General features: G+C 47.9%; 1 protein-coding gene across 8 annotated transcripts in view; it reads left to right on the top strand.

Moving 5' to 3' along the window:
* The window catches only part of BCORL1 (BCL6 corepressor like 1), a 66,152-nt gene extending 55,802 nt beyond the window's left edge, over window positions 1–10,350 (top strand). For all 8 annotated transcript variants that reach the window (XM_084790904.1, XM_084790902.1, XM_084790903.1 and 5 more), the window contains 3 exons: window positions 3,729–3,806; window positions 5,506–5,656; window positions 9,540–10,350. In XM_084790904.1, coding sequence (XP_084647030.1) covers window positions 3,729–3,806; window positions 5,506–5,656; window positions 9,540–9,822 — 512 coding nt within the window. In that variant the 3' untranslated portion in view covers window positions 9,823–10,350. The remainder of the gene's footprint in view (window positions 1–3,728; window positions 3,807–5,505; window positions 5,657–9,539) is intronic.
* Window positions 10,351–12,936: the final 2,586 nt, after the last annotated feature.

The following is a 12,936-nucleotide window of genomic DNA, read 5'->3' as shown; positions in this document are numbered from 1 at the left end:
TCATGTAGTACAGTGGTTTCGTGGTCCATCTATTTGCTAGAATATTTTAGTATTGCATTGCTTTTTAAAGTTCTCTTCCTCCACCCTCCCAGTCCATCCATCTGTCCGTTGGTCGGTCTGTCTGTCTGTCTGTCTGTGTAGGTCAGAGGACAAGTTATGGGAATTGAGTCTATCCTTCCATGTGGGGCCCTGGGATTGAACTCAGCTCTTCAGGCTTTGTGGCAAGCACCTTTACCTATTGACCTATCTATCTTGCCCTATACTCTTTATGCCTGACTAGTAACGTGTGTATTTGTGTGTATTTGTGTGTGTGTGTGTGTTTGCGTTTGTGTTTGTGTGTGTGTGTGTGTGTGAGATTTTTATCTGCTCATTCATGCATAACCATTGGCACTTTTAGCTTGTCAGTAGTGCAGCTTTAGTCATGCATGCACAAATACTTGTTTTAATACCCATTGTGGGTTCTGTTGCATGTATACCTAGAAGAGGAATGCATAGGCTGGGGCATTTTCTCACACAAAGGATACAATGGTAAAAGCTTGGTGAGGGTGGAAAAAGAATCAAAGAAAAGGAAGGCTGCCCATTTTCATGGTAGTCATATCTGAGGAGTGTGCATTAAAGCTACACCATCAAGTGACTCCTCCCATTTATCTGTCACTTCACGGGCCCGTTCCAACTTTAGCATCTTTGCTCATGCCAGTTGACTTTGGGCTATCTCAAAAAGGCAAGTTCACCTGTCCACGACCAAGCTTTGCAGGCAGCGGAGAGAATTAGAGGAATGTGCCGTGGGCTCTGAAGGCAGTTCCCAGTGAGGAGCCCCAGGAATGTGGTGAACTTGGCCTGCTCTAATGGAATCCTTGTGGGACTGGGGGTAGGGGGACGGGGCAGCAGAATACATATGTTTTGGCATGCTGCTTAAGCAAGCACTTTGGTATCTCACTTTACAGTAATTCTCTCCCCGCTTCCTCCTCTCTCCCCTTCCCTAGTATGTTTATTAACCTCTTCTTAGGTACCAGACATTGGACTTCCAGCATAGGAGAGACAATACTGAGCTAATCGACCTGGTTCTGCCCTTTTTAGAAATTAGAGCCTCCTTCCTTTATTTCCCATGATTCAAAGCACAGCACTCAACTCAGACTAGACAGACTCCTACCTAACAGATACTTCTGGAAGGAAGCCCTTCTGATTCAGGCCATCTAGTTAGTGTACAGGAGAGTGGGGAGGCGGTCAGCAGGGCCCCAGGCTTTAGGTTGTGTGCGCAGAGGTCTACTCTACAGGACTTAAGGCTTCCCACTCTGCTATTAACTTTGAAAGCTGCTCCCTGGTGCCTTTCCAGTGGGAGCAGCAGCTCGTCATGTTCCAGAAGATGGCTAAGAAAGGAGTGGCTTTGTTTGATAGCTTGCATTAACAGACAGTTCTTGCTGCTGGATTGGCCCAAAAGGGAGGCATTGAGTGGCAGTGGTACTTTCCAGTGGAGGAAGCAAGCTGCACTCCTTGGGGCTGTCAACTTCCTCCTGGGATTGGCTTTGCAGGTGGTCACCCTCACCTCCTTGTGTTCTTTGGACTCTCTTCTTTCCTGTTGCCTAGGTGCTACTTGAAAGCTGGTGGCAGTTACCCACCGCTCAGCCAGCCTGCTATTTGGCACACTGGCAGCTTCCTAGCTATGTCCTTGCAGACAAGAAAGCCAGTAGGCCTGCTTTGTATCTGAGTGGGAAGAAGAGGCAAACCTCTTCACTAACTGACACTAGGAAACAAGGAGGGTGACAGTGGCATGAGGTCCATCTTTAGATCTAGGAAACAAAAAGTAGGTCTTAAACTTCTTTAATCGTGGCGGTATATACATAGAAGAGCTTCGACTTTAGCCGCTTCAGACAACTGAATGATGGAAGGCCCTGCTCTACAGCGCTCTACTACAGACATCGCCATCTGGTTTCAGAACTTCTTTGTCATTGCAGAGGGAAACCCCAGCTCTATTTTTAGTCGCTGCCCTCCTCCACCCCCAACACTGGCATCCTCAATCTGCTTTCTGTCTTACTGGCCTTGCCTAGTCTGGACATTTCATTGAGATGGAATCATGTAATATGTAATATGTGCTCTTTGTAACTGGTCCTTACACTTAGCATCATGTTTTCAGGACTCGTCTATGTGACATATTGGTATTCTGTTCTTTTATATGGCCTTGTGTCTGGCTTCTTTTAGTTACCATCCATGTTGTTCCTTGTTATGGTTTAATAATAGTCTTCTGGGTGGACATTACCTCATTTTGTTTATCCATTGATCCCTTGATGGACATTTGGGCTGTTTCTAGCTTTTGACCATCATGAATAGAGCTATCTGATCATATGTATAAAATTTGATTTGAATACCTGTCTTCAGTTCTTTTAAAAATTAATTCAGCTGGGCGTGGTGGTGCACGCCTTTAATCCCAACACTCAGGAGGCAGAGGCAGGCAGATCACTGTGAGTTCGAGGCCAGCCTGGTCTACAAAGTGAGTCTAGGACAGCCAAAGCTACACAGAGACACCCTGTCTCGAAAAACAAAAATAAAAAAATTAATTCATTATATGTGCATGCATGTATGTGTGTTACCCTTCCAGGCCACATCATGTACGTAGCAGTCAATAAGCAAATTTGGGGGTGTTGGTCCTCATTGTACCCTGTTTTAAAGCAGAGCCTGTTTTTGTTCTGTGTGCTCCAGCCTCATAGGTCCTCGGGCTTTTAGTTGATCCTCCTGTCTCTGCTTAGAGTCTTGACATTGGCGTTCTGGGATTATAAACAATTACTACCACACCGACCTTTTCCCATGCCTTCAAGGACCAAACTCATGTCACCAGGCTTGTTGTACAGCAGGCACTATTACCTGCTGAGCCACTTTCTAACACTTGTCTTGAGCTCCTTTGGGTAGAAGCAAAAGGGGTTTTGTCTTTTGGGTTTGTTTTGTTCTGCTGAGACACAGTTTCTTCTAGTGGTCCAAGGTGACCTCAAACTCAATTCTTATGCCTCAGCCCTTCTGCGAAATAGGGTTTGGTGTGTGTGTGTGTGTGTGTGTGTGTGTGTGTGTGTGTGTGTGTGTGTGTGTGCCCCGCCATGCCTAGCTTTACTGATATTTATGTATCTTTGAGCTATAAATTAAACTTAGGCTCTTGCACATGCTAACCCTGTTTTCTCCCACTGAGCTACTGCCGTAGCTACTTCCTTTAAGGAAGCTAGCTCATGACTGGCCACATTACTGTGGTGATAGGCATAGGATTCTGCCTGTAGAGGAATGCCCTGTGCCCTTTGAAGCTGAGGTCTCCAAGCTACACACCTTCAGGCTGATGTGTAAAAGAGAGATGAGGCCCAGTGGGGACTAGAAACTGCATATGTCACAGCTTCCTCCAGCCAAGTGTTGACATACAGGAATGCAGAGGCAATGCTGCGAGATCTTCGAATTTTTATCTTTTTTTTAAATATAAAATATTGGAACTCTCATTTCTAATTTAAATCCCCCTGTTTTAAAATACTGATACTGGAGGCTATTTTTTTTTAATTATTAAAAACTAGGCCATAATATCAGTGGGCTACATGGGCCTTCTGTTTGCTTGCAATCTGTTGTGAACAGGAAGTGGACCTTGTTCCTGTCACCCCTGGTCCCTCTTGTGGCCTTTTCCCACCTCTTTCCCATCCCCCCCAACCCCATATGGACAATGCTGGAGGTTCCCTCCTGTCTCACACATTCTCTCCTGTCATCAGATCACCTCTCGGATCTTCAGGGCAGGGCAGAGGGCGATCCTCGTGCATCCTGGGATTTTTACAGCAGCTCTGTGTTGGGTAAGTGCTAAGTGGGAAGACTCATGGGAGACTACGGCTGTCTTCCCAGTGTGTCTCAGGTAGGAGCCCCACTGCGGAAGCTGCCTCTCCACATCTGGTAGTGGCTTTCCATGCCCTCTCAGCCCTTCCCCCTCAGACTGAAGCATCACTAGTTTGAAGCGCGAGATGCCACAAGGATTTGCATAAAGTCATCCTCTCCTGCCTTCTACCTCTCCCCACCCTGGGTGCTTTGCAAATCCTAGTGTTACCTCTTTTGCTATTGCTCAAACTGTAGAGCCCTCATCTGGCAACTTCCATTGTCTTCCACTATGCCCCTATAATGCAGCCTTCCTTTTTATGTTTTGTTTTGGTTTGGTTTGTTTTTTAGGTTTTTTGAGACAGTGTTTCTCTGTGTAGCCTTGGCTATCCTGGACTCACTCTGTAGAGCAGGTTGACCTCACTTTGTAGACCAGGCTGGCCTTGACTCACAGCGATCCGCCTGTCTCTGGAGTGCTGGGATTAAAGGCGTGGGCCACCACGCCTGACCTTGTCATTTGTTTTATTTTCTTCTCTGGGTTGGTTTGGTTTCCCTTTGCTCTGATTTTTTGAGACAGGGTGTTACTATGTAACTCTGTCTGGCTCGAAACTCACAGAGATCCCCCTGCCTCTGCCTTTGCTTTGCTTTGTTTTTGAGACAGGGTGTTACTATGTAACTCTGGCTGGCTTGAAACTCACAGAGATCCCCCTGCCTCTGCCTTTGCTTTGCTTTGTTTTTGAGACAGGGTGTTACTATGTAACTCTGTCTGGCTCAAAACTCACAGAGATCCCCCTGCCTCTGCCTTTGCTTTGCTTTGTTTTTGAGACAGGGTGTTACTATGTAACTCTGGCTGGCTCGAAACTCACAGAGATCCCCCTGCCTCTGCTTTGCTTTGCTTTTTGAGACAGGGTGTTACTATGTAACTCTGTCTGGCTCGAAACTCACAGAGACCCCCCTGCCTCTGCCTTTGCTTTGCTTTGTTTTTGAGACAGGGTGTTACTATGTAACTCTGGCTGGCTTGAAAGGCACAGAGAATCCCCCTGCCTCTGCCCTTCAGAGAGCAGCGGTTAAAGATGGCCCAGCATGCTGGGCTCAGTCCTTGTTTTTGAGATTGCTGCTGTCCTGAGCCCTTCACCCTCTGGCCTAAGCATCATGCCCAGGAAGATCAGCACACCTTTGTCTGTGATCATCCAGCGTTTGTCCAGTGAGCCAGGGGCTGAAGATTTAAGAGCAGAAGGTTGGGCTGAAATCCAGTAGGCCACACCCAAGTGATTGGTTGCAGAGGGTACCTCCTGAGCTCCTAAGCTTCAGCATCAGGCCAGGAGGTGGCTTGGGGAACCTCAGCTGCAGGACAGTTGTTTTATTTTACCCGAGCCCTTGACAGCTACTAGTATCCTCTGTCTTCCATCTGGAGCAGCTGAGCTGCCATCCTTCAGAGCACTTTGCTTTTTCCAATCAGAGGGTGGAGGAGGGTAACGGGCTTCTGGCCACAGAGTAATTCCTTCCAAGACTAGAACTTTCATATGCCCTCTCAGGATGGGGGCCTGTAGTCAATCCAGCCAAGGACCTGTGACCTTGTATTTGTCACCTAGGCAGCCCCTTCATATCTCTTTATCTGTCTGGAGCTTTTTCTTCCCTTCAGTTGGGTGCTTTTAGCTGATTCCCTGTGTACTTACCTTACAGAGAAAAAAGACGGGTTTGCCTGTGACCTCCTCCACAATCCTCCTGGGAGTTCCGAGCAAGGAGACGATTCAGAACAGGATGACTTCATGTTCGAACTCTCAGACAAGCCTCTTCTCCCTTGTTACAACCTCCAAGTGTCAGTGTCCCGTGGGTAAGTGTCTGGGAAGTCTACAGGGACCGTGTGACAGTGTCCTGGCAACCCATGGCCTGCCTCCTAGAAGAGTGTCTGGAGAATGAGGGCTGGAGCAGAGAAAAGGTGCTTAGCTCCTCTAGGCCACATGGAATGCACTTTACATCCTAACTCAAGGCTCACAGGCCTCTAGAGCTACACCTTGGCTATCAACATAATGCATTTCCAGGCCCCCAAATCTGAAGAATTTTGTGCACTGTTGCTGTGTGTGCAGGCGATAATCTGGGAAATATTTGGGATGATGAACTATTAGAGTCTCCGGGACATTTTTGTGGTTTCTGGGAACAGCTAGACAGAGCATTTGTAATTGTGATTCTTGGAAAAGCCAAGACATATGGTTGCCATAGCTTTGGGTCCACTAGGAGTCTTAAGACATCCACAAGCACAGGCTCTCATAGCCTTAAAGTCAGCAAGTTGCTCAGCATCACAGGCTCAGATGACTGCCTAGTACATGGAAACACCCATTCGTGGAGACTAGAGTATAGCTGCACCTGCCATTAGACTGAGCCCAACTGACTCTGTTGAGAAGGGAGTTTGTCAGCCTTCAGGACCATGCATTGTGATGGGGTTTTCCAATGCATCAACATTTGGAGGTGCTAGATGGGTAAATAGGAATTCTGGGTCAGGACCCTGGAGAGATGGCTTAGCACTATAGAGCACTTGGAGAGGGCCCAGGTTAGATTCTCAGCACCCACATGGCAGCGCACAGCCATATATAACTCTACTTCCGAGGGATCTGATGCCCTCTTCTGGCCTCTGCAGACACCAATCACAAATGTGGTACATATACAGGCATTCGGGAAAACCCTCATCCAAATAAAATAAGTATAAATTTTAAATGTACGATCAGCTAGCTTTCTGTCCATGGCTTCTTTGTCTTTCTGGGAAGAAGCTGATCCCAGAGGGTGGGACTGGGCCTCTGGGATATTGCACAGCTAATTAATCCTTCCAAAGTACTCAGCACCTCTTTGTCTGAAACAGGATCTTGAGCCACAGGGAGTAAAAGGACCGGAGTAGTTTGCTTTAGATACAGACAGACCATGAACAGCCAAGGGGCACGTGCATGCCGTCCTGTAAGCCTAGGGCTATGGGTGATTTGCCTACATGTTTATCTGTATGCCATGTGTGTGCGGGATGCTCACAGAGGCCCGAAGTGGCATTGGATTTCCTGGAACTGGAGTTATACAGTTGTGAGCTGAGCCACCATGTGAGTTATGGGATTTGAGCCCAGGTTCCTTGGAAGAGCAAACAATGCTCTTAGCCACTGGGCCATCTCTTCAGCTCTTTTATCCTCATTCTTTGAAAGAGATGGCCCAAGTTTATGACATCGATTGCCACTGTCTCTTAGCCTAGAATACTCCATTCCCTAATGTTACGGTGGAACAGACTTTGTCATCATATGGAAGAAACGTTGAATTTTAGGGAAAAGGACTATGAATCTAAATAGATGAGGTGTTTTGTGTTGCTGATACAGGATCTATATGTAGCCATTGCTGGCCTAGAATTCACTAGGAAGACCAGGCTGACCTCAGTCCACCTGCTTCAGCCTCCCAAGTGCTATAATTAAAGACTTAAGCCACCATCCCCAGCTAGATAGGTGTTTTCGATACTGTATGGAATGATTGGTTTTGTAAACATATTTTATGTACTGGATCAAACCGTGAGACCCACAGCACAGACAACTCTGGCCTTCAAAGAAACTCAACCAAGTGTAGTGGACAGATAAGGGTGCAATTAACTTTAATAAAAGACCAAATGTCCTAAGCAGGTTTGTTCCTATAAAAGGAATGTCAATTGAAAAAGAATAAGTTCAATCTAGCTTGAGCTATATTCCTCGGCAGCAGAGAAGACCACAGTTGATGTTTATTTTGTAGCCTTTGGGAAATGGGCTGTTGGACATACCATAATAGGGCTGAGAACCAAGAGTCATGAGGCCATAAAAGATGTACTGAACACTCAGTTACTTTGAGGTTGTGTAGGCCTCAAATGACATCTGAGCTAGGCTAAAAGGAAAGACACAGGGGTGGCATGAGCCAAAGGCATTGCAACAGATAAGCTCAAAAGTAGTTCAGAAAGTAGACACCAGTTATGGTGGCACATGGCTTAAATCCCAGCACTTGGAGACAGAGGGTGGCAGATCTCTGTGAGTTCGAGATCAGCCTGGTCTAACAGAGAGAGTCACGGGTTAGCTAAGGTCATATAATAAGATCTTCTCTCTCTCTGATAAGGGGGGCTAGAGCAGTGGCTCAGAGGTTAAGAGCACTGGTCTTTAGGACCTGTGTTCAAGTCCTGGCACCGATATGGGAGCCCACAATCATCTGAAACTCCAGTTACAGGGCATCCAACAACCTCTTCTGCAGGTACCAGGTGTGTACAAAAGCCAACGCCATACATCAGGCAATACATCTATACACATAGATGGGTGAGTGGATGTTGGGGAGCTGGAGATTGAGTTGAAGTTGAGTGGGGTCAGCTTAGGGTGGTGTGGCTTAATATCATGCTAAAGCATCAGATCTTGCTGGGTGACCTGAAACTTATTCTGTCAACCAGACTGGCCTGGGATTCATGGAGATCTGTCTGCCTCTGCTTCCCAAGAGCTGGAATAATAGGCCTCCACACCTGGCGATTATTTTATTTGTAATTCTGTGTATATGTGATTTCGCATGTGAGTATGGACACATGACTGTGGGTGGCCGAGGAGGCCAGAGGTGTCAGATCTCCTGAGCTGGAGTTGCAGTTATGAGCCAACCCGATGTGGGTGCTGGCAGCTGACTTTGAGCACTCTAGAAGATCAGTATATGCCTCTGACCCTAGAGCCCCAAGTTGGTATTGCTTGCTGGAAGCACAGGACAGTCACTGAAAGCTGTCCAGTGAGGGAATGGAGGGTCACACTTTCTTTCTCTCTGAGAAACTATAGCCATGTTGTTGGCTATGTCTTACTTTCTGCTCAGCACCTCTCTCTCTTTTTTTAACTTATGTACTTAAGCCTGTACTAAAATAGCTTTATTTCAACGGAGACGGATGGGGCAAGTGTAAAGCTGGTACACTGTAGCCCAGACTAGACTAAGTGGCAAAGGCTGAAAATGACACAAGAAAGTGGCTAGGAGGAAGAACTGTAAACTGGGACCACTAACTAGGGGGGAATGCAGTATTTCTTCCTTGTTTTAAGTCCATGCAAGTGCTTGGCTGGTGACCAGCCTCTGCAGCACCCCTCCCAGCTGTCTCTAGGCTGCCGCCCAGTCTCAGATGTGCTGCACAAGGGCAGACTGGCTGTAATGTGAGCCCGGGGCCTGCAGAAACATTGGTGCTGCCGCTGCTGGAGAGAAAAAAAAGTTGTCTAATGCATTCCAGAGCCAAAGAGAAATGCCTTTTGGATTACCCGCAGTTTAGGCCTCTCTCCACAGCTCCACCTCCAATAGGGAAGATCTAGAACAAGTGAGCAAGAGTGAGATGGGGCGAGGGAAGCCAGGCAGGGTCGCCTGGAGTGGGGGGTCAGGAAGAAGTGGCCCCAGCAGACAGTAAATGCCATGTCATGGGATAGTAGGCCAAGCCCCAGGGAAAGCCCTAAGAGGCCTATTTTCCCCTTGGCTTTTACTGTGGAAGAGCTAGCCCGCGGGGTGGATAGTCACTGATACTCAGCTAGAAGCTGGGGCCCGTATTCTGGCATCCCAGCCTCACGCCAGAAACTTGTGGTTTCATAGGAGGTTGCAGCAAGTCTCAATAGGAAGTATAGGGTGGGGTGAACTGTAGGGGTCACTTGGTCCCCTGGCCTTCTATAGTGCTTCTGGGGCCCCACCTTTCCTCCTGAGAGCCTGCTCCCCTAACTCCATCTTTGCCTTTCTAGACCCTGCAACTGGTTCCTCTTCACCGACGTCCTGAAGAGGCTGAAGCTGTCCTCCAGAATCTTTCAGGCCCGGTTCCCGCACCTTGAAATCACCACCCTGCCCAAGGCTGAGTTCTACCGGCAGGTGGCCTCAAGTCAGCTGCTGACCCCTGCTGAGAGGCCTGGGAGCTTGGAGGACAGATCTCCCCCTGGCTCATCAGAGACTGTGGAGCTGGTGCAGTATGAGCCAGAGCTGCTGCGGCTCCTAGGGTCTGAGGTGGAATATCAGTCTTGGAGCAGTTGACGGAAACAGCCCCTCCCCATTCTTCTTCCTCCTCCGAGTTCACCCTTCCCCCACCGCCCATGTCTCCCCCACCCCCCCACCAAGCACCAGACTGCAGAATGAGGCAATAATACGGACCAACAAGAAGCCGCCTTATCAATGCCAGCATTAGTGACTGGATTTTGTTTGTTTGTTTGTTTTGGGTTACAGTTAGTTCTCATGTCCCTGTTGTTGTGGTTGGTGATGGGGGTGGAAGGTTGAACTCTACTTCTGAAGACAAGAGGTCTGGAGATGGTCGGAGGTGGCACCAGGGTCCCTTGGACTGGCTTCTATGCTTATGACCAAGACCAAACATGGGCCTGGGTGGCTGTGGCCTGTCCTAAGGAGAAGTGAGAAAAGCCCAAATCTCTGAGTGCCCCTCTCTGTCCTCCTGTGCTCTTCCGTCTTCCATAGTATTTATTTTATTAGTATTTAATTTGTATTGTTTCATTGGTTTCTGATAAGTCTGTATCACTGTGACGATTTGAGACAACTTGTTGTATTGAGGGACTTTCTTTACCTCCTTTCCGATTTCTTTCTGGATAAGCTTTGGGGATGTTCCCTCCCTCTTTCTCCAGTTGAGGAGGGAGCAGAACGAAGAAGGATAGAGGGACATCATCATAGACTAAACACCCTGGCTGCTGCTGGCCCAGAGCTGGGGGCCTGGGGGCAAATCCCTGGCCTTTGGTGCTCCCTGACCCCCTGCCACTTTGCCCCCACCCCTGCCCTTTGTAGCAGCTCTGCCATCTTGAGATTAGTGCTTACTAGGAAGAGGGGTTCCTGAGTTGCTCTAATATAGGCAGGTTGAGAATAGGCCTGAGGCAAGGGTGCTCCCCTCACAGGGGTCCGCTCAGACTGCACAGTATGAAGGTGTTCTGGCATCTTTTGCCCTGTACCCCCTCTGCTACTTGCCTCACCCCACCTACCCTGGTCTCCCCACCTTGAGATACTGAGCCTTTCAAACTCCCAGCCTTTGCCTTGCCATCCCTACCACAGACTGCCAGCGCCCTCTCTCCTCTCTCTCTTCCACCTGCCCCTGATCCTCCTTTGGAGACTGTAAGGGGCCCTGGGACGACTAGGCGAGGGCAGGGCCCAGTCTCTCGCCAGGCTCCACACCCACTTGGGGACTTGTAGCTGAGTTGAGGGGCTCTTGGGCCTTCAGATGCTTAGATCTGTTACAGGAGAGAGGGAGGGAGGAGGAGCTTGGGTGAATTCCCTGGCCACGCCCCTCCATGACATTGTCTTTCCCACTCTTCTTATTTTTCTACCGATTGCTATTTTTCCGAACAATCCTTGTAGAGAGTATGTACCATCCAAAGGCAGGAGGGCCTTGCTGTGGTTGGCTCTGGATGGAGATGGTACAGTTTTATTGTACAGGTGCTAAACAACAACAAAAGAAGAAAATGGAAAAAAAGACAAAAAAAAAAAAAAAGACAAAAAAAAAAGCCAGTTTGGGGATGGGACAATCTGTTCTCTGGAGGCTCCTGACCCATTTAGGAGCATTATTTCTTTTAAGCGTGTGGTTTTTTTGTTGTTGTTGTTCCCAGGGGAATTTCTGGGCCCCCTTCTGTAGGATAGCACCATCATCCTACCGAGTTGGTTTTGAACAATTGTTTGCCCTTTTTAACAACAACAAAATTATATATAATGTATATATATGTATATGTATATATATACATATACATACATACATACACACACACATACATACACACATGTATAAAGTTGAGGGGGTTTGGATTTCAATTTTCTTTGTTTTGTTGGGATTTATGATACTGTGTGGTTTGTTTTCTGTTTGCCTTTTTTTTTTCCCTTCATTTCGGTGTGTATTCTGGCTGCCCTTTATGTTTCGTTTTAAGCAACTGGCTGTGGAGTCAAAAACACTTGCATACTGAAAAACTTGTGTCAGGGCCTTTGTCTCCTGTCCTCACTTTTCCCATTTGTGGCTTTTGGGGAGTTAAGTGGTCCCCTAGAGATATAGTGGTCATTATATAGTGGGACTGTGGAAAGGAATTACAGGGGCATGTCCGAGGAGCCTTGCCCACTTGAGGGGGAAATAGTCCAACTTGGGGCTGCTTTAATTTGGAAACATGGAAAGGGCATTCCTTGTTTGCACCTGGAGTGACAGAAATAGAGGTGGGACCCCGTTTGGCTGCTGGGCCGATGGTTTGATCCTTCCTGATACAGGTAGAAATCTGCCTGCTGATTCCTCTTCCTGCCGGGACTATTCCCCCTGGCTGCACTGTGTAATTCCTCACCCTAACCCTTGCCGGTGCCCTCACTGTTTGTACAAGCACTTTACCTGCCTCCCTGCACAGTGCTGGCTGGCCGTGGTTCTAGTGTCCAATGACCCTAACTAAGGCAAAACCCCTGTCCCTAGTTTTGCAATGAACTCCTCCTGCTTTTCGAAAGACAGTGATAGAAGGGAAAATTCTGTCCGCAAGCCCCAGAAAGTGCCTGCTACTGTTTGAGAAAGGAGACCTTGTGAAGGTTTAGATCCTGGAACTCATAGTGCAGGCTAGGCTAGCCTTGAACACAGAGATCTGCCTCCCAAGTGCTGCCATTAAAGGTGTGTGCCGCCACACCGGGCTCCTATGAACTTCTAAGCCTCTCGTTGTGGCTTGAGTAGGTGGCCAAGGTGTGTGTCTGGCTTCCTGGAGTTCAGTCGTTCCCCAGGAGTAAACTGAAGTGTCTCTCCTTCAGCACACCTCAGAAACTTGCTTCCACCTAAGTTTGTCCACTAATTGGCATTACTGCTGTTCCCCTCCCCACTTTCTGACCACAAGGGTCACCCCAAACAGGCCGTAGTGTTTCCTTTTTTAAAAAAGATTTATTTATTATGTATACAGCATTCTGCCTGCACACCAGAAGAGGGTACCAGATCTCATTATAGATGGTTGTGAGCCATGATGTGGTTGCTGGGAATTGAACTCATGACCTTTGGGAGAGCAGTCAGTGCTCTTAACCTCTGAGCCATCTCTCCAGCCCCATACCCATAGTGTTTCTAATTTCAGGTCCATCCTCTACTTGAAACTTGCAATAAGAAGGCAAGCGTCCATGGTGGCCCATGCCCGTAATCCCGGCGCATGGGGGACT

The sequence above is a fragment of the Acomys minous genome (assembly GCF_964271855.1).
Source record: "Acomys minous genome assembly, chromosome: 7".
NCBI classification, from domain to species: Eukaryota; Metazoa; Chordata; class Mammalia; order Rodentia; family Muridae; genus Acomys; species Acomys minous.
Note: the sequence above shows the minus strand (reverse complement) of the source record. Positions and strands in the feature narration are given on the sequence as shown.